Source organism: Pelodiscus sinensis, chromosome 28 (genome assembly GCF_049634645.1).
Source record: "Pelodiscus sinensis isolate JC-2024 chromosome 28, ASM4963464v1, whole genome shotgun sequence".
Lineage (NCBI taxonomy): Eukaryota > Metazoa > Chordata > Testudines > Trionychidae > Pelodiscus > Pelodiscus sinensis.
Window position 1 is genome coordinate 5807000 of NC_134738.1, and position 24695 is coordinate 5831694.

Here is a 24695-nt window from a genome sequence, read left to right on the forward strand (position 1 = left end):
TTCCCAGTCTCCTCGAGTTTTATTCAATAAAGAGAGTTTCTATTTTTGAATACACGTGTCCTTTATTTTGTACATCAGGAAGGGGGGCTAGGGAGGGGTAAGTGGAAGGAGGTGAGGGAGGAATGGGGCACGAGACCCCGATGGGGAGGACTGGGGTGGCTCTGTGGGCTCCTCGGGGTGGAAGCTCTCCTGCAGCCCCCCCGATTGACCCCCTCCCCCGGATGCCAGCCTGCAGCAAGTGCAGCTGGGCTGATGGCCGAGTGCTGTGATGTGCCCAGTGTGGGCACTCAGGGCACTCCAAGCCAGGACTGCTTTGCAAGCGGGGAACCCCTGAGAACTGTCTGTCCGGGGTGGGGGTCGGGTCCCTTTAAGCACAGCCCTCGGCTAGCCTGAGACAGCAGCTCCACCCTCTAAGTCCTAATCTGATGCCCTGCCGGCACTGCATCCGGACATCCTTAACCTCGGTTCAGGGTCCACTCAGTGTGGACATGCTAGTTCGAATTAGCAAAACGCTAATTCGAACTAGTTTTTAGGTCTCTATGCACTAATTTGTATTAGCTTAGTTCGAATTAACTAATTCGAACTAAGTTAGTTCGAATTAGTGCTGTAGTGTAGACATACCCTTAGCGTTCTTTGAAGGGGTCAACAAACATGTGGACAAGGGGGATCCAGTAGATATAGTGTACTTAGATTTCCAGAAAGCCTTTGACAAGGTCCCTCACCAAAGGCTCTTATGTAAATTAAGTTATCATGGGATAAGAGGGAAGATCCTTTCATGGATTGAGAACTGGTTAAAAGACAGGAAACAAAGGGTAGGAATAAATGGTAAATGTTCAGAATGGAGAGGGGTAACTAGTGGTGTCCCCCAAGGGTCAGTCCTAGGATCAATCCTATTCAACTTATTCTTAAATGATCTGGAGAAAGGAGTAAGCAGTGAGGTGGCAGTTTACAGACGATACTAAACTGCTCAAGGTAGTTAAGAGCAAAGCAGACTGTGAAGAACTTCAAAAAGATCTCACCAAACTGAGTGATTGGGCAACAAAATGGCAAATGAAATTTAATGTGGCTAAATGTAAAGTAATGCACATTGGAAAAAATAACCCCAACTATACGTACAATATGATGGGGGCTAATTTAGCTACAACTAATCAGGAAAGAGATCTTGGAGTCATCGTGGATAGTTTTCTGAAGACATCCAAGCAGTGTGTAGTGGCAGTCAAAAAAGCAAACAGGAATCATTAAAAAAGGGATAGAGAATAAGACGGAGAATATCTTATTGCCCTTATATAAATCCATGGTACGCCCACATCTTCAATACTGCATACAGATGTGGTCTCCTCATCTCAAAGATATACTGGCATTAGAAAAGGTTCAGAGAAGGGCAACTAAAATGATGAGGGGTTTGGAACGGGTCCCATACGAGGAGAGATTAAAGAGACTGGGACTTTTCAGCTTGGAAAAGAGGAGACTAAGGGGGGATATGACTGAGGTTTATAAAGTCATGACTGGTGCGGAGAAAGTGAATAAGGAAAAGTTATTTACTTGTTCCCGTAATATAAGAACTAGAGGACACCAAATGGAATTAATGGGCAGCAGGTTTAAAACTAATAAAAGGAAGTTCTTCTTCTCACAGCACACAGTCAACCTGTGGAACTCCTTGCCTGAGGAGGCTGTGAAGGCTAGGACTAGAACAGGGTTTAAAAGAGAACTAGATACATTCATGGAGGTTAAGTCCATCAATGGCTATTAGCCAGGCTGGGTGAGGAATGGTGTCCCCAGCCTCTGTGTGTCACAGGGTGGAGATGGATGCAGGAGAGAGATCGCTTGATCATTCCCTGTTCAGTTCACTCCCTCTGGGGCACCTGGCACTGGCCACTGTGGGCAGACAGGGCACTGGGCTGGCTGGACCTTTGGTCTGACGCACTCTGGCCGTTCCGATGTTCTTTACTACAGCCAGTGCTGGGGAGAGAGATGGGGGGGGGGCTTGTCTCTTGTCCTGGGCGGGTCCCCCCTCGAATAGCCCCCCTACCTCAGTCTCCAGCAGCAGCTCAAAGGCCGCCAAGAGCTCGCCCGCGTCCTTCTGCTGCCTGGTGATCGGATGCCACTGGAGGCGGGGGGGCAGCCTGCAGTCCAGCTCCAGACAGGCCAGTGGGGGGCAAATGCTCCTGCCCAGGAAGTCATCCTTGTCCTAGTGCAATGGGAGATGTGACCAGATCACGCGAGGCCCCAGCCCCGGCTCCTCCGTTCCCGCCCAGGAGCCTGCACTTACGATCACGTCCTGGTCAAACAGCTCCAGCACCACCAGCGGCGGGTCCTGCCGGGTGGCCTGGGGGTCTCCGTAGATCAGCAGGTGGTGGAAGACCAGGGTCTGGTCCCAGCTGGGGCTCAGGGTGGCAGGCAGGGTCCGTGTGCGCTGGCTCATGTGCAGGAAGGACACGTGGACATAGGGATCTGAGGGTGGAAGTGGTGAGGGGGCAGGAATCTGTCAGGGGGGTGGGGTCTCTGGGCTCCCGCCTGCCCTGTGCAGCCCACGGGCACAGAAACGGCAGGGACGCTGTTTAGACGGCAGGTCGGGCAGGGCTCTGCCCACCGAGGGGCCTGTCTGGCCAGAGCCAGGAGAGGGGTGGGGCAGAGGAATGGGGGGAGTCAGGGCAGGTCTGGGGGGATGGTGGGAGGAGCCGGGGCAGTTGAGGATGGGGGCGGAATCGGGGCAGGTCTGGGGCAGAGGATGGGGGTGGAACCAGGGCAGGTGTGTGGGGAAGAGAGGGGGGAATCAGGGCAGGTGTGGGGGGAGGAGAGGAGAGAAGAGGGGAGGGAGAGTCAGAGTAGGTGTGGGGGGAGGGGAGGGGGAGTCAGGGCAGGTGTGGGGCGGAGGATGGGTGGAGCCAGGGCAGGTGTGGGGGGAGGGTAGGGGGAGCCAGGGCAGGTGCGGGGGGAGGGTAGGGGGAGTCAGGGCAGGTCTGGGGGGAGGAGAGGAGAGAGGAGGGGAGGGGGAGTCAGAGTGGGTGTGGGGGGAGGGGAGGGGGAGTCAGGGCAGGTGTGGGGGAGGGGAGGAGGAGGGGGAGTCAGGGCAGGTGTGGGGGGAGGGGAGGGGGAGCCAGGGCCGGTCTGGGGGAAGGGAGGGGGAGTCAGGGCAGGTCTGGGGGGAGCCAGGGCAGGTGTGGGGGAGGGGAGGGGGAGTCAGGGCAGGTCTGGGGGAGCCAGGGCGGGTCTGGGGGGAGGGGAGGGGGAGTCAGGGCCGGTCAGGGGGGAGGGGAGGGGGAGCCGGGGCTGGTCTGGGGGGAGGGGAGGGGGAGTCAGGGCGGGTCTGGGGGGAGGGGAGGGGGAGCCAGGGCCGGTCTGGGGGGAGGGGAGGGGGAGTCAGGGCCGGTCTGGGGGAGGCCGGGGGGCATCAGGCCGCCTACCGGAGGAGCTCTTGCCTTTGCTCGGCACCAGGTCCCTGGCTTGGTAGATGTAGCAGCGCAGCTGGTAGGAATTAGGCTCTGGAAAATGAAGAGTTCACAGGCCTCCCCTACACTCCTGCTCCCCCCCCCACGATCCAGCCCCGGGCCCAGCTGCAGCCGGGGCTCCCTGCCGTGGCCGTGGAGCCAGGGACCCAGCCGAGGACGAGGGCCGGCTCCAGGGCCGCGGGATGAGCCGGGGCCAGGGACTCACGCGGGAAGACGCAGGTGATCAGGGGCGTGTTCAGCTGCAGGATGTTCTGTGCCGGGGACCTCTTCTCCCCTCCGCCCGCCTCCGGCGCCTTCGTCTCGGGCTCCTCCTCGCCTTGCTCCCCGAGCTCCACACCCTGCGCAGGGAGCAGCCCTCAGCCCTGGGCAGCCCGGAGCCTGGCTGGGGCTCGCCGGGCAGATCCAGCCTCCCGCTCCCAGCCCCCAGCTCTGCTGGAACCAGTCCCTGCAGCTCCTTGTGCCGGGGCTCGGGGCTGCCTGCCCGGGGCTGCGAGCTGCTTGGGGCAGGCGGCCCTTGTGCCCATCACCTCTGGTATCGGGCCTGCTTCGGGCCCGCGGTTTGTGCTGGTGGCTGGATGGTGCTTTGTGGCAGAGGAAGGAGAGCGGTGCCAAGGGGAGCCAAGGGGCCTGGGGCGCTGCCCTCCCTCTCCAGCCGGGGACCCCTGGGCGTACGGCTGCATGGGCCAGTCTGGGGGCCCAGCCGAGATCTGCCTGCCCCGGCGAAGCCTCCAGCTGGGTCCAGGGTCCAGCCATTCCCGTGCGTGGCCGGCAGCGGGAGGAGCTGACCCCGGGGCTAGAACAGCGGCCGAGTGACCAGCCCAGAGCGATGCCCCTTTGCTGCCCGGCTCTTACCAGGGAGCCCTCCAGGAGGAAAATGGGCGCTGCCCTGGTGGGCTGCAGGGGCGCGAGCTTCCTGCGCCAGCAGCGCCGCCGGTACGTGTCCTGGGGCCGGGGCTGCAGGTGGAACTTCCAGCCCCAGAAGGAGGCGTATTCCCAGCTGTCCTCGTCCGCCGGCCTCCGGGCAGCGTGCTGCAAGAACGGGCGGGGCCTGGGGCCGGGGCAGACTCCGCCCTGACCCGCCAGGCCTTTCCCCTCCGGCAGACCCCCGGCTCCGTGGGGCGTCCCCCGTCCCCTGCTGGCTCCGGGAGCCTCGGCGATTCGCGGAGCAGCCAGGTGTCCTGACAGCGCTTGCTCCTTTGTCACGGCGACCCCCCAGGGACTGTGGGCTGCAGCCCCCCTGCCCCGAAACACAGCCCCCCAACCCCCTGCAAACACAGCCCCCCCAACCCCCTGCAAACACAGCCCCCCCGCCCCAAAACACAGCCCCCCCAACCCCCTGCAAACACAGCCCCCCCGGCCCCAAAACACAGCCCCCCCGCCCCGAAACACAGCCCCCCCAACCCCCTGCAAACACAGCCCCCCCGGCCCCAAAACACAGCCCCCCCAACCCCCTGCAAACACAGCCCCCCCGCCCCGAAACACAGCCCCCCCAACCCCCTGCAAACACAGCCCCCCCGCCCCGAAACACAGCCCCCTCACCCCCTGCAAACACAGCCCCCCCGCCCCAAAACACAGCCCCCCCAACCCCCTGCAAACACAGCCCCCCCGCCCCGAAACACAGCCCCCTCACCCCCTGCAAACACAGCCCCCCCGCCCCGAAACACAGCCCCCTCACCCCCTGCAAACACAGCCCCCCCGCCCCGAAACACAGCCCCCCAACCCCCTGCAAACACAGCCCCCCCGCCCCAAAACACAGCCCCCAACCCCCTGCAAACACAGCCCCCCCGCCCCGAAACACAGCCCCCCAACCCCCTGCAAACACAGCCCCCCCAACCCCCTGCAAACACAGCCCCCCAACCCCCTGCAAACACAGCCCCCCCGCCCCAAAACACAGCCCCCCCAACCCCCTGCAAACACAGCCCCCCCGCCCCGAAACACAGCCCCCCAACCCCCTGCAAACACAGCCCCCCAACCCCCTGCAAACACAGCCCCCCCAACCCCCTGCAAACACAGCCCCCCCGGCCCCCCGCAAGCACAGCCCCATAGCGCTGCCATCGCGGCCCCTACCAGCTGCAGAAAGGAGGCGATTTCCTGTTCCTGGCTCTGGGGGCTCAGGTCCCGACAGCGTCTCCGCAGCCAGCGCCGGCGCCGGTGCGTGTGGTACGTCTTCTCCGCCGCGCTCCAGGCCTGGGGGGCTCCGGCGGGCGGGATGCCGACGCCGTACTCCCAGCCTGCCGGAGGAGCCGCGCTGCCTCAGGACCCGGGCATCTGGGCTCCCGCGGCCAGGCCGCCTCCTGCCTGGCCTCTGCTGCCCGGGCCCTGCGGGGCGCTGATCCCGCGACCGCGGCTGCACACGGCACCAGTGTCCCTTCACCAGCCCTCCGGCGGCACAGAGCGCCCAGGACCCCCAGCCCCGCCCAGGGCGAGGGGCTCAGCCTGCACGGCCTGTCTGGCAGGGGGGGCAGCTTGTGCTGGGACCCGGCTGCAGCCCTGTCCGGCGGGTCAGCCGGGGGCAGAGCCAGCACCGAGCCCCAGCGCTTGGCGTGGGCAGCGGCTCGGTCCCGGCTCTCCGGCTGCTCCCGCCTCGCAGCCCAGCGGTTCCCCTGGAACGAGGCCACGTACCCGACTCGTCCACCGCTCGGTTCACCTCCACCCTCCAGCTGTCCGGGAAATGCCAGCCCTTGGGGCACACGATGGCTTCCTTGGGGGCGACGGCGGCTCCGCCCTGGAACCGAGCAGCAGGGAGCTGGGGGAGCGGGCGCAAGGCCTGGCAGCCTGGGCATGGCCAGAGTCTCCTGCCCGAGGGCCAGGGGCTGCTGCAAGGGCCGAAGCCTCGGGCCCCCCCCGGATCGGGGCTGTGAAGCGGGGGGGGGGTGGTTTCGGGTGGAGCCGTGCTCAGGCTGGAGCGGGCATGTATCTCCCCCAGGCAGGGGCGGACGAGAGTTTTGCGGGGCCTAGTGAAGCACGGGGCCCGGGGCAGCCGCCCCTGTCCTGTTTCCTGCCCACGGGGCCTGGGCTGAGGGCACAGAGCAGTGAAATTCACCCTCCAAGATGACACCTGGTTAACTCTTTTGGGGGCCCCGTGGGCTCCAGGGTGGGGCCAAAGTTCAGAGAGCGGGAGGGGGCTGTGGGCAGGGGGTTGTGGCAGGAGGGGGTGGGGCTGGGGTGAGGCGTTTGGAGTGGAGGAGGGGGCTCTGGGCTGGAGTCAAGGGGGCTGGAGTGTGGGATTGGGGCTCAGGGCTGGAGGCTGGGGTGGGGGCGTGGGGTCTGGGTAGCAGGTAGCGTGGGGGAGGAAGGGAGCTCAGGGCTGGGGCACGGGTGGGGGCAGGGCAGTTCCCCCATCTGGTCAGGGGGCAGGTGGCTCCACGCTGCCCCGCCCTCGCCTGCAGGCCCTGCCCCCACAGCTCCCATTGGCTGTGATTCCTGGCCAATGGGAGCTGCAGGCGTGGAGCCTCCAGACTAGTGCAGGGTGGGGACAGAGCTGTAGCCCTGGCCATGCTGCCTGTGCTAACCCTAACCCTAACCCTCTCCTCACCGCATCAGTGTTGGGACAAGGGGCCGGGGCCCACTCCTCCCCCGGCTGCCGGCACTCGTTCTCGTACACCTCCTCCAGCACCTCCCGCAGGTTGGTCTCGGTGTCCAGCAGCAGCCTGAGTGGGAGGCCGAGGCCAAGGCCAAGTCAGGAATGTGGAAGTCTCATCTCATGGCTTTTCCAAGGTGTGGCTTGCTGGCTCTGCATGCATCTTCCTCTTCTCTCCCACTGAACCTCAGCAGCGGAGGGCCTAGAGAACCCTCCAGGCAACTCTCCACCAGTGAGGGAGCATGTTCCTCCTAGCCCAGCTGGTGATCTTCTTACACCATGAGGCCTCATACAAAGTCTGAACGCCCTGAGACAATACGCAGACAGGATCCTGACTGGGACAGAGCTAATCTCTCCGGGTCTGTCTACACGACCACGCTAGTTCGAACTAGGGTGGTTAATGTCGTCAATCGAAGTTGCAAATGAAGCCCGGGATTTAAATATCCTGGGCTTCGTTTGCATCTTGCCGGGCGCCGCCATTTTTAAATCCCTGGTAGTTCGGACTCCGTGCCCGCGGCTACACGCGGCATGGAGTAGGTAGTTTGAATTAGGCTCTCGACGAGATGTCACGGTAGTTCAAATTAGAAAGCCTAATTCAAACTACCTACTCCGTGCCGCGTGTAGCCACAGGCACGGAGTCCGAACTACCGGGGATTTAAAAATGGCGGCGCCCGGCAAGATGCAAATGAAGACCGGGATATTGAAATCTCGGGCTTCATTTGCAACTTCAATTGACTACATTAATCACCCTAGTTCGAACTAGGGTGGTAGTGTAGACATACCCTCCGGGACATGGGCTCATCTATTTTCTGCAAAAGTATCCTACAGCAGTGAGTTCCGCAGTTCTGTTCTGCAAGCAGCTCTCCAGGCCCTTCACTAGCTTAGCTTTTCCCATCCTACTCCAACCCTCAGCTGAAGTCACATTTAACCCTTTAACCACCTTGCCTCTCAAGGAGCCTGCACAGTCCAGTATCACAGGTTAGTTCCCAAAGGCCATCTAGTGCTGTTTCCTGCCCTGGGCCATAAGACGTTTTTGGCTTAGAACATAAGAACGGCCACACTGGGTCAGACCAAAGGTCCACCCAGCCCAGTGTCCTGTCTGCCCACAGCAGCCAGTGCCAGATGCCCCAGAGGGATCCTCACCTGACCCCTCCCCTGTCGCCCATTTCCAAATGGATGATTCTGATACGAACATGCAAATCATTGTTGCAACCGCTGTTCTATGTTTGTACCGAACCCTGTGCACAGTGGCCAGGAGAGATGTCTATAGAAAGCTGATGATTCGCTGCTTCTGTCTGTACGACTCCTCTGCAGGGATGGCTCGTGTTTGGATTTAAAGTTACGAGTGTCGGCTCTGGGCGTGTTTGCTTCTGGGAGACTCAACAGGCCTGGCCTGCCTACTGACAGCGCAGCTCAGGTGAGGCCAGTCTGCACCTGAGGCCCTTTGCTGTGACCGTGCAGCCTGGTACCTGAGCCAGGGCCGCTGACTAAAAAGGCCCGAGTCAGGCACGGGCAGGCGACCGGCTCATGTGACAAACTCAGCTGGGGAGCTACGGTCGCACAGGGAGAAGGGGGTTCCCGCCACAGGGCCCCAGAGGTTCTCACTCCAGCTCGTCACTTCAGGACCAGCTTTGCCAGGAACTGGGCCCGGAAGGATGGCTGAGCCGGGCGCACGCAGAGACGTGCAAGGCAGCCGAGCATTGCGTCTCTGCCCCCAGCCTGCACCAGGGAGTTGTAATTAGAGTCATTCTGTTTTCTTAACAATTTTACTCTCAACCTTTTCTTTTACCAAGAACCCTTTGGCTGTCAGATGTGAAAGGCCTGGCCCAGCAGGCCTTCTGGGTAAGGGCTGAAGTATGAATTGACCAGGGACGGTTCAGCAGAACCGTTTCGGGTTGGGCGAGGTTGGTTTTCGTAACCTCCACGTGTCCAGTGTCTCCGGGGGTTGCTCGTGTGACTTGCTGGCCAGTGCGGCGAACAGGCGTGCTCTGTGTGATGGGTTTGGAGCCTTATAGTGAAGAACCCCCAGTTCGGGGCTGTACGTAGCCCTGTCTCTAAGCAGTTCACCCTGATTTGGCCCTCTCAGCCGTGTCCCCAGAACCTGTTATATTACAGGCCACGTCAGGCCTTGCAGAAAACGGTGCAACCTCACCTCCGAGCAGCCTGCTCGACACCGGGGAGATTCCTGCAGCCCCCCTCCCATGTGCTCTTTGGCCTCCTCCAGGCCTGCTCCCACCAACAGGGTCCCTGTGCAGAGCAGGCTCAGAGCCACAACTCACCGCCGCTGCGGCTCCACCGCCCAGTCGCCGTCCCATTGCCAGCCCTTGGGCAGCTGGAACTTGTCCCTCGGGAGACCAATCTTCCCAGTGATGTCCGAGAAGCTGGGATGCTGCATCAGCCCCTTGGAGCCCCATTGCCCAAAGATCTTCACCTGGTTCTCGTACTGGGTGGCACCGGGCGCGACAGACACGGAGGGAAGCGGGTCAGAGCGGGTGCCGTTCCATGGGCCGGGCTGGGCTCTGGGCACCGCAAGGGGGGTGGCGGAGGGGCTGTGGTGGCAGGGCAAGCGACGGGGAGTCACAGTCGCCTGGGCTGCCCGCGGCGCGGTGTGTACACGGCACTGCCCTCCCTCCCCACAGGGACGCCCTGCCCCAGTGGCGAGAGGCCTGCCCCGAAGCTGCCCCCCCGCTCCGCCTCACCGTCTCTGCATGGACCCCGATGGTCCCCTCGCAGAACCGCATGGTCTCCTGGCTGTCGGACACCCGGCCGAGCCACATCCGCACGCGCAGCTGGCCGAGGACGGTGCCCTTCCCGTCGCCCTGGGGGCTCTGCGGGAGAAGGGCAAAGAGCCAGGGCGTGTGGACAGGGCCAGCCCCGGGCTGGCGAGAGGGCAGGGCACTGGCACAGCTCTTACCTGCAGGAAGAGGGTGTGGGTTTTCCCGCACAGCCTGCCACAGGCACTGGGCTCCGCCTTGGAGAACATGATGGTGTGAGCCTTCACCCGGGCATAGGCCACCCGCTTCTCCTTGCACAGCATCCAGATCAGCACATCGGGCATGCTGGCGTGGGGCTGGGGGTGGGAGAAGAGATTGGGTAGATGAGACTGCCGAGGCTGCTCTCCTTCCCATGGCATGGGCAGTGCCAATTCCCCCTGCCGGGCCTGTGGGCAGGCGCAGCTCCAGGGGGACTGAGGAGTGGTTCTGCCCCCCTGCGAGCCCCATAGCACTGACGCAGCATCACTCCTTGCTCCTGCCTCCAGGGAGCCAGGACAGGACCATGCGGAGCCCCGGCTCAGCCCTCGGTCTGGCCCAGCACGGGCCGGGAAGGTGCTCAGCTGCAGCCCCTAGGGGCAGCAGGATGGCGGAGGAGCTGCCAGTGGGCCCGGTAGCTCAGGGTGGGTGTCTGGGAGGCAGCACGAGGCCTTGGCCTACCTCCGGCGTGACAGAGCGGATCCTCTGCAGCCAGTCCTCTCCCTTGGCGATCAGGGTCTTGGGGTCAGTCCCAGCACTCATCCTCTCTGCAGCCCTGGCTACTTGGCTGAGGAGCCGGCCACGCAGGTCTCTCAGGTGCTGATCCAGGCCTGTGGCTGTCACCCGCCCTTTCAAGCTGGGCAGCGGCCGTCTGCGACCAGCCAACAGGGAGAGGTCAGAGCTGGCCCAGCGCAGGAAGAAGAGGGGTCTGAAACTGACCTGCCCGTGCCCCACCAGGGAGAGATGAGGAAGGTAGAATTGACCCATGGCAGCGGGTAGGCTAGAACCGGAAAAGAGGGGGCCAGTCCCCCTTCTGTAGGCAGGGCTGCTCCCTGCAGCCTTTGCCAGGGCTCTGTCCCGTCCAGTTTTACATGCCCACGGGGTGGAGACGCCGTGCCTTCCCCTTGGGAGGCAGCCCCATAACCTCCCAGATCTCACGGGTAGGGCTCTTCCCCTGAGCGCCAGCCTTTGGTTTCCTTGCCTCCTGCCCTAAACATTCCCCTTCCTCCTTCGGACTCACACCCCTCAGACCTTGCCGAGTAGTATAAGCCTTGTGGACGAGGGGGAAGTGGTAGACGTGCTATGCTTAGACCTTAGTACAGTACAGAGATCAACCTGCTGCTTGAGACCCGATTCTGGCCCCCTCGGGTTAATAACACCAGGTGTCATTCCCATGCTGCTCAGGGGGCGCCACCCTGCTCCTGGCATAAAAGGGGTTAAAGCCAGCCCTGGGAGCCAATCAGGGGGGAGCTAGCGTCAGCCAATCGCTATAAAAAGGGCTCCTGGAGGCGAGGTGCACACTCTTGCTCCAGCTCTGGAGGGAGTGGGACCTGGCTGCCTGCTAGCAGGGACCATGGACAGAGCAGGGCTGGGAGAAGGCAGGTGAGCTGGGGATCTCAGGCCTGAATAACCCCCAGGCTGAGGCCCGACTAGAGGGGCCCAAGCAGGTACTAAGGCTGCAGAGGAGCAGCCAGGGCAGAAGCAGCAGGTCCACACCCCCTGCCAATGCTGAGTGATTAACCCAGGCGGCCATTGCCAGCTAGATGATGTGCCTGGCAGTGGGTCACTAAGGCATGGTGAGCATAGGGGGTTGGGGTTCCCTGGGAGGGGAGGACCCCAGGGTGTGGGGGTGCTGTGGTAGGGCAGGGCCCAGAGGGAAAGGGCTCCGTGGTCCTGATATCAGGCCCTGGGGAACGGGGAACCAGTAAGAGCGGGCGAGCCACTGGCGGGAGGTGGGTGCTGCTGAGCCGAGTAATTCCCAGCGTGACCAGCGGGAGGCGCTGTGCTGGTGAGTCACAACTTGCCACAGTGAGGCTAGAAATCCCGGAGCCACTCAGCACCCTGGGGCTGTGTGCACGGCCGGCCGAGCCGGGGGCAGAGGGGCACGGACTCGCAGGCCTGTCGCCGTGGGCGAAGCACCGTGAGGCCTTGGAGCGTGGCCGGAGCGCAAAGCAATTTCCCCCCCTCTGAGCCGCGCTCCGGGCCGGCCACGTCCTGTGCTGCCCCGAGGTGTCTGCACGGCTGTTAGGAGCTGGTGCCGGCTGACGTGGGCGCCAGGGCTCAGGCCTGCAACGTAGCTCCCGGGCTCTGGGCCCGCCCCGTCTTGCAGGGTCCGAGAGCCGGGTCTCCAGGCTCCACACTGCATCTGCGAGGTCTAATTACCAGGGAGACAGCCCTCAGCCGCCTGCCCCAGGCTCACCTGCAGTCCTCCAGCAGCTCCCTCAGCAGCTTCCTGCAGGCAGGGCCCAGGGCCGGGTCCTTGGCGTTCGGGACGGATCTCAGCGCGTCCAGGTTCAGTTTCTGGGGGAGGGGGGGTTAAGTCCGACCAGGTCTGCGGCAGAGCGACCGCGCAGTTAGCGCCCTCTCCAGCCTTTCCATTGACTCCAATGGGCCGGGTCCCCCAGGACAGGTAGCGGGTCTGGCTCGGGTCTCTGGCAGGGGCGGGGAGCCTCTTGGTGGGAGAAAAATCACTCAGGGGCTGCACAAAAGTGAGAAGCAAAAACCCACCTCACTGTGGCCCCCACATCCCCCTCACACCCCAGAGCCTGGGGGAGGGGCTAGGAGATTGTGTGGGCTCCCTAGGCTCTGGGGTGGGGCCAAAAGTGGTTCTTTGTGTGGGAGGGAGCTGCCAAGAAGTGAGCTTGAGGTGTGGGGTTGGGCAGGAGGGGCTGGGGGCAGGGGGGGCAGGAGGGGCTGGGGGCAAGGGGCAGGGGAGGCAGGGGAGGCAGGGGGGTCTGGGGGCAGGAGGGGCTGGGGGCAGGAAGGGCAGGAGGCAGGAGGGGCTGGGGGCGGGGGGGCAGGAGGGGCTGGGGGCAGGAAGGGCAGGAGGCAGGAGGGGCTGGGGGCGGGGGGGCAGGAGGGGCTGGGGGCTGTCTGGTCCCCACTCTGCTCCAGGCGGGCGAGCGGGGTTCGGGTGTCTGCCCGGCAGTGAAGGAAGCTGGAACGGTCGGGAGAGCGAGCCAAGGCCTGGCCGTGCGCCCAGCTCTGCCGCCTGTGCAGGGTGGGGTGCTTCAGGCACGTGCCCGGCGCTGGGCTAGGCCAACTTTCTGCTGCGCCCCGGCCCGATGTGCTTCCACTTGCATCCAGGGCTGCAGTTTGGTCCGGCAGCTCCCAGCAGCCCCACTGCAGACGTCTCCAGCCGCTGCTCCCTCCCGTCACTGGGCAGGCAGTTCCACAGTTTAACCCATCCCCCTCGCCCCACCCCCGACCAGCCTGTGGCATTTAACCCTTCGCGCACTTGCCGGCCGCTGCGCCTCTGCCTGGAGTCGCCACTTTGCCAAGCGGGGGCCGGTTAATTGGCTGGATCGCTCCGCAGCCGGAACGCCCCTGCGCCCTGCACGGCCGGGACCTGACTCACCAGCCTGTCCGCGATGGAGAGCAGGATGTTCAGGGTGTCCATGGAGTAGCTGGCGTCCTCCCAGAAGGAGGTGATGGCCACCATCGGCTTGGTGTCGTACCAGGGCAGGTAGTGATAGTGGTTTCCTGGCCGGTGGGCGGGAAGGGGGGTGAACGCTGGGCTTGGGGGTGGGGGGGAGACGATGGGGTGGAAGCGGCTGGTGGGTTATAGCAGCACAGTGCCCCCTCTGGAGCGTCTCGCCCCGGCCGCTGGCCTGCGGCTGTCGCTGTGGGGCCGCGCCAGACTGAGGACTGGGCCTGGGTCCAGCGATACAGGCCCCGGCTTGTAAGAACACAGGTCGCCCCTGCACCCGTCGCAGGAGCTGGTGGGCAGAGCAGGCTCAGCTGCACGCCCAGCGAGTCCAGAACCCACAGGGGGCCTTGTGGAGAAGGCCCGGGAAGGTCACCAAGAGCTCTCCCCGCTATGTGCCGGCCCCTTGCCTGAGCTTGGGCTCTGGACACAGAACCCGTCTGGGCCGGGGCTGAAACCCCCGCAGGCTGGTCTGAGCCCATGGGCCAGAGACTTCACTCAAGAGGAGTGCAACTGGGGCAGGGCAGGGGCTGGGTGGCTGCACTGGGGGGGCCCACCACCAAGGGGGTGTCTGACATGGGGTCTGCACCTGGGACTGGCGCAGGGACCACGCGGCCCCAGGGGACAGCAAGACGTGGGTTGCAGTGGGCCCCAGCTCAGGCAGCAGGGGCTCCTGGCAAGGTGACCCCCAGGAGGAGACCTGGTCAAACAATTTCCAGCATGGGGGGCTCTCTCGGAAAATGCCGCGTTGGGAACCCAGCACCTCGCTGGGAGAACGGACGGATCTGCGGGGGCAGGACCTTTAGAAATTCTGCTCGCTCTGAATCTGGCTGCTTGCGTCCCCCCATCTCTGCAGAGCGCTTCCCCCCTTCCCGCCCCTCGTCTGCCCCGCCAGCCTGGTCCCTCTCCCGCCTGGCCCCTACCGTCAAACACGGCCTGGCTGTACTGGGTGGTGGAGGCGCAGGGCTTGCATGTCACGTCAAACTTGTTGCCATAGTTCCCGATGCTGACCTCGAACTGGATCAGCTCCTTGAGCGCGGGCAGCATGGTGGCCGAGTAGAAGATGGCGCACAGGCCGTACTTGCGCCGGGACAGGTACCGCTGGCCAAGGGAGGACCCAGCGGCAGGGATGAGACCGGGAGGGGCAGGCGCCGGTGTCTTAGAGCCAGAGACTCACAGGCTGGAGACCTCGGGCGGTCACCTAGTCCAGCCCCAACTCAATCATCCCAGCCGGGCCTGACACACCTCTAAGGACGGAGATTCCACCCCTCCCGAGGGAACCCAGCCCCCCCCCCCGCAGGGAAACGGTTTCTCTCTCGCCCGTCAGGAAAGACTTTGAAACAGAATGAAATCGCCAGGCTCTCTGGATGTGAACGCGGCCATGGAGGAGTGGGGGGGGGGGAGTTGGTGAGCATGGGGCGTAGCCCCCTAGTATTTCCTAATATCCAGCCTAGACTCCCCCCCCCCCACTGCAACTTGAGCCCGTTGCTCCTTGTTCTGCCACCCACCCCCACTGAGAGCAGCCTCTCGCCAGCCCCTTTGGACACCCCTTCAGGGAGGTGCAGGCTGCTCTCAAATCCCCCCTCACTCTGCTCTGCTGCAGACTGAACCAGCCCAGATCCCTCAGCCCCTCCTCGCAGGCCACGTGCTCCAGTCCCCTCAGCATTTTGGTCGCCCCCCGCTGGCCCCTCTCCAATGCGCCCTCGTCCTTTCTGTAGTGGGGGCCCGGAACTGGACGCACCGCTCCAGACGTGGCCTCCCCACAGCCGAATAAAGGGGAACAATCACATCTCTGGACCTGCCGGCAATGCTGCTCCTAATGCCCCCCAATGTGCCATTCGCCCTCTCGGACACAAGGGCCCCTGTCGACTCAGCTCCAGCTTCTCTCCACTGGAACCCCCAGGCCCTTCTCTGCAGAACTGCTGCCCAGCCAGTCGGCCCCCAGCCCGCAGCAGGACGTGGGATTCTTCCCCCCCAAGGGCAGGACGCTGCTCTTGTCCTTGCTGAACCTCTTGGCCGCTCTCACCGTAGTGAAGACCCAGCCTGGAGCAAAGGCACCAGCCGCTGGCGTTTGAGCTCACGGGGTGACTGTGGGCCAGTCGCCGCAGGACAGCTGCCTGAGATGGGCACAGCAACCTCGGAGCAGGCACGGATGGCGGGGGAAGAACCAGGCACGTGCCCTTCGGAGCGAGGCTTTGCTGAACAGCTCCAGCCTGCAGCCCCTTTGCACTTTCTTAGGACCCATGGGATGGCCAGGTGGGAGCAGGCCCCATCTAGGTCCAACCGCGACGGTCGGTCCCCACCGTGGCCTCACTCTAACCCTGCGCAGCGCGGAGCCCGGGCGCGTTCGCCTCTTGCAGCCTGGGCTCGCGTGCAGGGCGCTGCGACTGCCTCTCCTCGCAGTGGGGAGGCCAGAGGGCCCCTCCCTGCCACGCAGGCTGCAGAGCTCCCGGGAGGGTCTGGGGGTCGGCCAGGGACGGCGGTGCCGCGATCAGCCTAACCCGGCCCCTCCGACACTCTCCTGGCACCAAGGGGACAGACCCTGCGGCCCAGCCCCGGGGACGTGTCGGTGCAGGGCTGCTCCAGCCGTGCCAGGGAGAAGTGCCCGGGCTGCCAGGGCTACGGGGCTCAGCGGTTCCCGTCTCGCAGGGGCCACGTGCAGGTGTGTTGGGAGCGAGGGGCCCACGGGCGCTCCCGGCTCACGGTGCCCCGATCGCTAACGAGCGGCTCCCTGTCTGCTGGAGCCAGCCCAAAGAAGCTTCGTCCCTGTGCCTGGCTGGCCCCAGTCCTGCTTAGTTACCTCCACCCTGGCAGCAGCCTCCGGCGGGATGTCCTCGCTCTCCTGGGCCGAGGGCCCCTCCATGCTGGTGTCCAGTTCCACCAGGACCCGGCCTCGGTAAGCCACGCCCTCCTCCTGCGGGACCACGGGCCTCAGACGAGAGCCAGGGAGGGATGGGAGAGGCAGGGGCTGGGAACCTCCTTTCGAGGGGTCAGAGAAGCAGGGGCTGGATCCCCCGTCCGAGGGGTCAGAGAGGCAGGGACTGGGACCCCCCTGGGACCCTCCCCATCCGAGGGGTCAGAGAGGCAGGGGCTGGGACCCCCCTGGGACTCCCCCCATCCGAGGAGTCAGAGAGGCAGGGGCTGGGACATCCCCCCCCCCGTCCGAGGGGTCAGAGAGGCAGGGGCTGGGACATCCCCCCCCCCCGTCCGAGGGGTCAGAGAGGCAGGGGCTGGGACATCCCCCCCATCTGAGGGGTCAGAGAGGCAGGGGCTGGGACCCCCCTGGGACCCCCCCCGTCCGAGGGGTCAGAGAGGCAGGGGCTGGATCCCCCGTCCGAGGGGTCAGAGAGGCAGGGGCTGGGACCCCTCTGGGACTCCCCCCATCCGAGGAGTCAGAGAGGCAGGGGCTGGGACATCCCCCCCCCCCGTCCGAGGGGTCAGAGAGGCAGGGGCTGGGACATCCCCCCATCCGAGGGGTCAGAGAGGCAGGGGCTGGGACCCCCCCGTCTGAGGGGTCAGAGAGGCAGGGGCTGGGACATCCCCCCCATCCGAGGGGTCAGAGAGGCAGGGGCTGGGACCTCCCTCGTCCGAGGGGTCAGAGAGGCAGGGGCTGGACCCTCCCCCCGGCCGAGGGGCACAGGGAAGCTTTTCCCACTCTTTCTGGGCCTGACATCAAGGGCGAGCGGCTCCATTTTCCGAGCCCCGGCCGAGATGCTTCCGGATGCTCCACGCGGGCTCTGTGATTCATGGGACAACCCAGGGCAGCAAGAGGCAACTTATGGGCTGGGCAGGAGGGGCAAGGCCTCTGCCAGATTTCTTCCTATTGCAGATTGTGGCCCCACAAACCCTGGTCTCCCTCCCCCCCCGCCCCCCCGCCAGCTCCTTCCCCTCCCAGGAAACAACAGCCAGGCCCTCCCACTGTGCAGGCGCCTGGAGCAAAGGGGGGTGGAGTGGCCCTGCCTGTGCGTGGGGCTCACTGTGTGATTGGGGAGAGGGGTCCCCCGGGTCCTCAGCCTCCCTGGTCCCATTCATCCAGCGCCTCCCATTCATGCCAGAGGCCTCCTGGGCCCCCGGTGCCTGGGACCCCACCCCGGGATGTGCTCTGCCTGGGATCCAGTGGGATCCGGCCAGCGGGCGGGAAACACTTACACTCCCAGAGCTGAGTTTCTCGTCCGGGTCGTGGAGGCTGGCGAACTCTCTGGGGCTCCCATAGAGGGTGAGGAAGCTGGGTCCAAAGCAGGGCAGGAACCCGGAGAAATCCCCTGGAACCCAGAGAGGGAGGTGAGAGGGCGAGAGGCCCCCGGAGGAACCCAGCCCTGAGGGTGCGGCCCGAGCCCTTACCTTCGATCTCAGCCCCCATGGAGGACACCTGGGACAGGCTGATGTCCGTGGTCCCCAGGACGTCCGTCCTTCCTGCTCGGGCCCTGGCAGTGCAGAGGGAGCAAAGGGGCTTTCAGGGCAGCAGGGGGGTGCTGCTCAGCAAAAGGCCCCCAGCTCTGTGCATCCCAGGAGCTCTGGCTTCTGCCAGCCCAGGCCTCGAAGCTCGGGGACCCGGCAGGCACGGACCCCTCTGCCGGGGACAGAACAAACCTCCCAAGGGCCAGCCAGGCTGTGCCAAGCGCACGTCCCTGACCGGCCTTCTCCGGCAACACGGAGCAACGGTCTGAGCACCTCTGAACCCCTCGCAGGCTCCCCCCTGCTGCCCGCCAGTGCCCTGCCAGGCCGCGGGCCAACCACAGCTCATTCCACCCCCTTCAGCAGCCCCCGTCCCCGGGGAGTCCTGGCCCCGGCTGCAGGGGGGCCCCAGCGTGTCTTACCCGCTCAGAACCGTTAGCTTGATCCTGTCGCACACCGAGGGCAGCTGCAACGGGAAGGGGGTTAGGAGGGTTAGTGCCCCGGGGCCAGGCCCTGGGAGCCCTGGCAGAGCCCGGGTCCCCCTTCCTATGAGCCCCCTGCTTTGGGTGAGCTGCCGTGTGCACGGGGGCTTTGGAGCAGGGCCAGCTGGGGGCGGCCAGGGGACAGGGGAGCTGAAGGGGGGAGAGGGAGGGCTTCCAGCCCCTTCCACTGCTGCAGGGTTCCCCGGGGAGAGAGCCAGGCAGGCGCCTGCCCGGGGGAAAGGACAGGGCATCGCACGCTCGGTGTCACTTCTGCCCCAGGGATGCTCCGGAGCCTGAGCTGCAGAGGCCACCGTGAGGCTCTCAGGGCTCCGTGGCATCCCTTCCTGCCCCTCGCCCATCTCACCTGGACGGGAAAGAACAGCACCTGGTTCCACTCGGGGTTGGCGTTCCGCGGTATCACGCGGGTTCGGCGCTGGGAACGGGACATGACTGTCATTAACCAGAGAGCAGCCGCCCGGGGGCTCAAACCGGTTCCTGGGCGACGGGCCCCCCCGCAATCCCGACTTTGCTGCCGGCAGCCTCACGGAGCCTTAGCCGCCAGGGGGCTGGGTACTGTCTCCTGGCCCCCCAGCTCCGTCGCCATTGTGGGCCCATTGGCCCGGGGGACCTGGGAGCTTTGTGCCCCACCAGGCAGCTGGGAGACTGGCAAGGAAAAGCAACGCGGCTCCCCCCAGCTCAGCACATCAGCCTGTCTGAACGGCAGGAGGTTCGTCCGCTCTCCCTGGGAGGGGACCAGGCCCACGACGAGTGGGCAGAAGATGCTCGTCGGTAGCATCCTAGGGCCGATCCCGGGAAGCCGGATGTCAATGAGCCAATGGGTGTGCTGGCTGTTAGGCCTGATTATGGGGCTGGTCCATTCCACCCACCCCGCAGCGGTTACATCACCATCTTCTGATGGGCCCTGGGCCTGGCCCTGAGAAGTGCCCTGAACAGACCAGTCCAGAGAGAGGGACCAGCTGACCCCGCGCACCCCGCTGGGATGTGAGACCCCCTTTTCCTTGCTCAGAGAGCTGGCTGTGTCTGTGGCAGGCGGGGTGGGGGAGGTGACAGCTTTCATTGGACCAGCTTTACTGGGGCAGAGACAAGTTTTCCAGCTTCACAGTCCCTGCTTCAGTGCAGAAGAGCTCGAAAGCTTGTCTCTGGCGCCAACAGGAGCTGGCCCAATGAGAGATTCCCCTCCCACCCCGGCACTGCCAAAGAGGAGCGGTTTTCCTCCTGGGCGCTCTCTCCAGCTAAGGGCAGAGGGAAGAAGGCTTGTTGTGAGAAGAGAAGCCTGGCAAAATACTTCACATTTCTGGTAGGGTTGCCAGATGGTTGAAACAAAAATACCGAACATCCCCCCCCCCAAAAAAAACCACCGGGAAAAAATTCTGTTGAAGGGAAAAAAAGGGGGGGGAGGCTAGAGCAGGGGGCTGGACTTGATGACCTTCTGAGGTCTCTTCCAGTTCTATGGTTCTATGATTCTAAGTTGTTGAGCAAAAAAATAAAATAAAGCAGCATTAAAACAGCATGTCCCCTTTAAGAGTGAGTGCAGGGATAGGAACAGGGGAGCGCTTGAGCACTAAGACCCAGGGGAAGCACTTGGTCTGCAGCCATTTTGCGCCAGCAGCCTTGCGGAACTGGGTAAGCCTGGGGTCGGGGGTTGGGGGGCTGGGGGTGTTGGGAGCCGGGGGGTCTCGGGCAGGCTGGGCGCCGAGTGTTTGTAGGGTTGTCAGGTGCCTGGCCTGGGGAAAAATTCAGAAAATACTGGACATTTTAGGTGTTCGGTATCCTCTGAATTTTTTTACCGGACAGGAGGTGAAAATACCGGACTGTCCGGGTGAACACCGGACACCTGGCAACCCTAATCCGGCGCTTTACTTGTCTCCATCTCCTCTATCTCTGGCAGAAAGTGAGATCATTTTCATTGCGCATTTGCTGCTGAGCAGGCTGCGAGGTCTGGGCGTACCCAAGACTGGAGCACTTTGGCCCACGTATTCCATCCCGAGGAATATCACACGCCCCGTTGGACACGGCCACCAGAGACAGCAGTTCCTTGGCTGTGCTGCTGCCAACACATCCTGCTTGGACTCAGTGGGTGCGTCTACACAGCAGCGTTATTTCCAAATCGCAAGGAGTAAAAAGCGATTTCGAAATACTGGCGAGCTGGAGGACTTCTTGCTCCGACTCCTGTAACCCTCCCTCCGGAGGAGCGAGGGGAGTCGGAGGAGGGGTGCTCGTCCTTCCACTTCCTGCTGTAGACGGCGACAGAAGCCGAATTCAGCTATTTCCACTTCAGTGGCACAATTGACGTAGCTGAATTCAACGTGTGCCCTGCAGCGTAGCCGTGAGCAAGTTCGCTATGGACACGGCCAGAGAGCAGCAGCCACCCCTGGTGCCGTGGAAAGGGAAGGACGCGGGAGTGCTCTCCGGCGGGCCGGTGTGGATGTGCTCTTGGACAGGGATTCGGCTTTGCGGCCTGGGGGTGCTCCCATGTCTGCGACAGCACCTGCCACCAACAGGCTGGTGAGTATCTGCCGCACTCTGGCTGCCGTCGTCCTGCTCAGCTGTGCGCTACCACCAGCTACTGGGAGCTCCAGGGGGAGCTGAATTCTGTGGCCCCTGGTGCCAGGGCATTTCTAGGGGCCACACGACTGTTTCATGTTAGCGTTCAGCGTACAAGCCTGGCTGCTGGGCAGGCCATAGATAGACACTGGAGCTTTTCCCGCGTGTGCTGCGGAACACGCCCCTTTCTGACGAGCGCTGCATGCGACCTACCGTCTTCCCTGCAAAACTAACTTCCACCGACGGGTCCACCCCGACCCTTTTGTTGACGTGCAGCTGGAACATGGAGCGGAAGTAATGCAGGCAGGAGTCCTCCACTGGAGAGGGCAGAGAGACGCGGTGTCAGGGAGCTCTCGGCCGGCGCCTGCTGCAGAGAGACCCAGGGCCTCCCCGTATTTGGCTTGTACAAGCAGCATTGCCCCCGGCTCCTTTGGAGCCCTCCCTGCGGACGGGTGAGCACAGGGACCCTCAGACCCGGGCGTTACCTGTGTTCTGGGAGGAGCCGCAGGGCTGACGGCACCATCCCCACCCAAAGAGCAACCCCCTGAAAAGTCTGGCTCCCAGTCACCTGCTCTGCCTACCCAGCCAGGGAGCCACGCTTACTCTGGGGCAGATCCTCTGCTCTGTAGACACGGAGCTGAACGGTGGCCAGGCACACGGGCATCGCTGGCGGCTTGAGAAGGTTGGATTCCACGTCCTCACTCTCTGCAGGCTTGTTCAGGTCCTGAGCGAGGAGAGAGCAGGCTGAGAACGGAGACAGCGGCTCACCATAACCCAAGACAGGCCCACAGCCATGCCAGGGATGTGGCTGCCTGAGCCCAGGGGTGTCCCTGCTCCGGGGAGAGCCACCGGCCGTAGGGAGCAGGAGAGGGATTCTTTGCAGCCCGGGCAGGGGCAGGGTCAGATCCTGGTGTCTCAGGAGCGATGGGGGCTCTGCCACTGGCTCCAGGGGCAGGAAGATTGAGCCCTTGCGCTGCAACCGGGAGGCGCCCTGGGGCACGTGGGTAGGGTGGTGGCCGGCAGCAGCCTGCGGATGGGTGGGGCGTGAAGCCAGGTATGCCAGGGTGAGTGCAGATGTTAGCAACAAGGTGCACCAGGGACACAGGGCAGCCACTGCTGACCCCACAGCCCTGCTGCCATGGCTCAGCCTAGCCGGTAGGCGGCCCAGAGAGTTCCAGTGAGGGCCAGGAGGGGTCGGGGGAAGCCCAGGAGCAGCCCAATGCAGGTGCTGGCCGTGTTCACGTTGGAGGTTTCAGCAAACCCAAGCCCACGGGAGGGAGCTGCGGTGGTTTGGGCGCTGACTTGGGGAGGGGGGTAGGAACTCAGCAGATCCCAGCCCCCTTCCCGTCCTTTCCCTGGGGGGGGGGTTACCAGGGCCTGGTCCCCAGCTCCGAGTACACACAAGCTGACTTGCAAGTAGCCTCTCAGGCCAGTATTCAGGTGCGTTGGATGGTAAAGGCTCAGCCACTTCCAGTTGAGAGCGTGACCTGGGGGAGAAGGACACAGGGGCTGCTGTTTGTGCGATGGCTTGTGTTCTCCCTGCCCTGCGCTCAGCTTTGACACGCCCCGCTTCCAAAGCCCGAAGGGACCACCGTGATCGGCCAGGCTGACCTCCACACACGCCCCGCTTCCAAAGCCCGAAGGGACCACCGTGATCGGCCAGGCTGACCTCGACACTCGCCCCGCTTCCAAAGCCCGAAGGGACCACCGTGATCGGCCAGGCTGACCTCGACACTCGCCCCGCTTCCAAAGCCCGAAGGGACCACCGTGATCGGCCAGGCTGACCTCCACACACGCCCCGCTTCCAAAGCCCGAAGGGACCACCGTGATCGGCCAGGCTGACCTCCACACACGCCCCGCTTCCAAAGCCCGAAGGGACCACCGTGATCGGCCAGGCTGACCTCGACACTCGCCCCGCTTCCAAAGCCCGAAGGGACCACCGTGATCGGCCAGGCTGACCTCGACGCACGCCCCGCTTCCAAAGCCCAAAGGGACCACCGTGATCGGCCAGGCTGACCTCGACACTCGCCCCGCTTCCAAAGCCCGAAGGGACCACCGTGATCGGCCAGGCTGACCTCCACACACGCCCCGCTTCCAAAGCCCGAAGGGACCACCGTGATCGGCCAGGCTGACCTCGACACTCGCCCCGCTTCCAAAGCCCGAAGGGACCACCGTGATCGGCCAGGCTGCCCTCGACACACGCCCCGCTTCCGAAGCCCGAAGGGACCACCGTGATCGGCCAGGCTGCCCTCGACACACGCCCTGCTTCCAAAGCCCAAAGGAACCACCGTGATCGGCCAGGCTGCCCTCGACACACGCCCCGCTTCCAAAGCCCGAAGGGACCACCGTGATCGGCCAGGCTGCCCTCGACACACGCCCCGCTTCCGAAGCCCGAAGGGACCACCGTGATCGGCCAGGCTGCCCTCGACACACGCCCCGCTTCCAAAGCCCGAAGGGACCACCGTGATCGGCCAGGCTGACCTCGACACTTGCCCCGCTTCCAAAGCCCGAAGGGACCACCGTGATCGGCCAGGCTGACCGCCACACACGCCCTGCTTCCAAAGCCCAAAGGGACCACCGTGATCGGCCAGGCTGACCTCCACACACGCCCCGCTTCCAAAGCCCGAAGGGACCACCGTGATCGGCCAGGCTGCCCTCGACACACGCCCCGCTTCCGAAGCCCGAAGGGACCACCGTGATCGGCCAGGCTGCCCTCGACACACGCCCTGCTTCCAAAGCCCAAAGGAACCACCGTGATCGGCCAGGCTGCCCTCGACACACGCCCCGCTTCCAAAGCCCGAAGGGACCACCGTGATCGGCCAGGCTGACCTCCACACACGCCCCGCTTCCGAAGCCCGAAGGGACCACCGTGATCGGCCAGGCTGCCCTCGACACACGCCCCGCTTCCAAAGCCCGAAGGGACCACCGTGATCGGCCAGGCTGACCTCGACACTTGCCCCGCTTCCAAAGCCCGAAGGGACCACCGTGATCGGCCAGGCTGACCGCCACACACGCCCTGCTTCCAAAGCCCAAAGGGACCACCGTGATCGGCCAGGCTGACCTCCACACACGCCCCGCTTCCAGCCACCTGGTCCAGCTTCAGTGCCCAGCCACTAAGCCGTAGGGGACCTTCCCCTCCTGGACGGCCGAGCTCGCGAGCGAACCTTTGTTCCCCAGGGAGCTCCATGCCCCCGGCCGTCCAGTCCCCCCCCCTTCTCTGCCACGCGGATCAGGACAAGCTCCCTGTGCTGGTAAAGTGGGAGGGGGCGTTAATCTTGTGACGTGGGGTCCACCCTGCCCAGGACTGGAAGGGCTTATGCCCTCCCAACGCCCAGGCTGCCCTGGAGGGAGCAGGGAAGTGACTGCAGACAGGCTCGCAGTGGGGCAGGAACCGGCCTTGAAAGCCAGGATGCTGTGACGGAAGCGGGGGCTGCTGCTGGGACAGCCCCCTCCCCCGGGGAGGAGGGAGGAGGCCTTGGAGCTGGAGCCCCCAGGAGCAAGGCAGGGGCCGAGGGGTGGCAGGAAGCAGGCCGGGGAGGAGCAGGGAGGCTGGAGTGGCTGGGTGGGGGGCGTGGAGAAGACAGATGGGGCTCTCCGGGGTGGGACCTGAGCCCTGCAGCATGTGGGGAAGAGGGACACCAGGAGGAGACGCGAGAGGAAGGGTCAGCTGGGGAGGCCACTGGGTTCGTGCTGGGAGAGCCGGGCAATTGGCCAGTTACTGCGGGTGCCTGAAAGCCGGACACCTGGGAAGCAAGCGGAAGAACTGGGAGTCCTGGCACAGTGCAAGAGCCGAGGTGTGACGGGAAACACAGACTGGGAAGGTACTCA

The 24695-nt window shown here is 64.2% G+C and overlaps 1 protein-coding gene across 1 annotated transcript in view; it reads right to left on the reverse strand.

Moving 5' to 3' along the window:
* Positions 1-24695, reverse strand: part of FER1L5 (fer-1 like family member 5) — a 63422-nt gene that overhangs the window by 22884 nt on the left and 15843 nt on the right. Inside the window, exons 12-34 of the mRNA XM_075911059.1 lie at positions 22239-22354; positions 21471-21591; positions 21081-21184; positions 18667-18735; positions 18243-18286; positions 17767-17849; positions 17575-17687; positions 16226-16339; positions 14349-14526; positions 13357-13481; positions 12199-12299; positions 10461-10650; positions 9944-10099; positions 9729-9857; positions 9309-9472; positions 6985-7099; positions 6072-6174; positions 5517-5680; positions 4302-4478; positions 3655-3787; positions 3405-3482; positions 2270-2451; positions 2030-2188 (exon numbers count right to left, since the gene is read on the reverse strand). Coding sequence (XP_075767174.1) covers positions 2030-2188; positions 2270-2451; positions 3405-3482; positions 3655-3787; positions 4302-4478; positions 5517-5680; positions 6072-6174; positions 6985-7099; positions 9309-9472; positions 9729-9857; positions 9944-10099; positions 10461-10650; positions 12199-12299; positions 13357-13481; positions 14349-14526; positions 16226-16339; positions 17575-17687; positions 17767-17849; positions 18243-18286; positions 18667-18735; positions 21081-21184; positions 21471-21591; positions 22239-22354 — 2918 coding nt within the window. The remainder of the gene's footprint in view (positions 1-2029; positions 2189-2269; positions 2452-3404; positions 3483-3654; positions 3788-4301; positions 4479-5516; positions 5681-6071; positions 6175-6984; positions 7100-9308; positions 9473-9728; positions 9858-9943; positions 10100-10460; positions 10651-12198; positions 12300-13356; positions 13482-14348; positions 14527-16225; positions 16340-17574; positions 17688-17766; positions 17850-18242; positions 18287-18666; positions 18736-21080; positions 21185-21470; positions 21592-22238; positions 22355-24695) is intronic.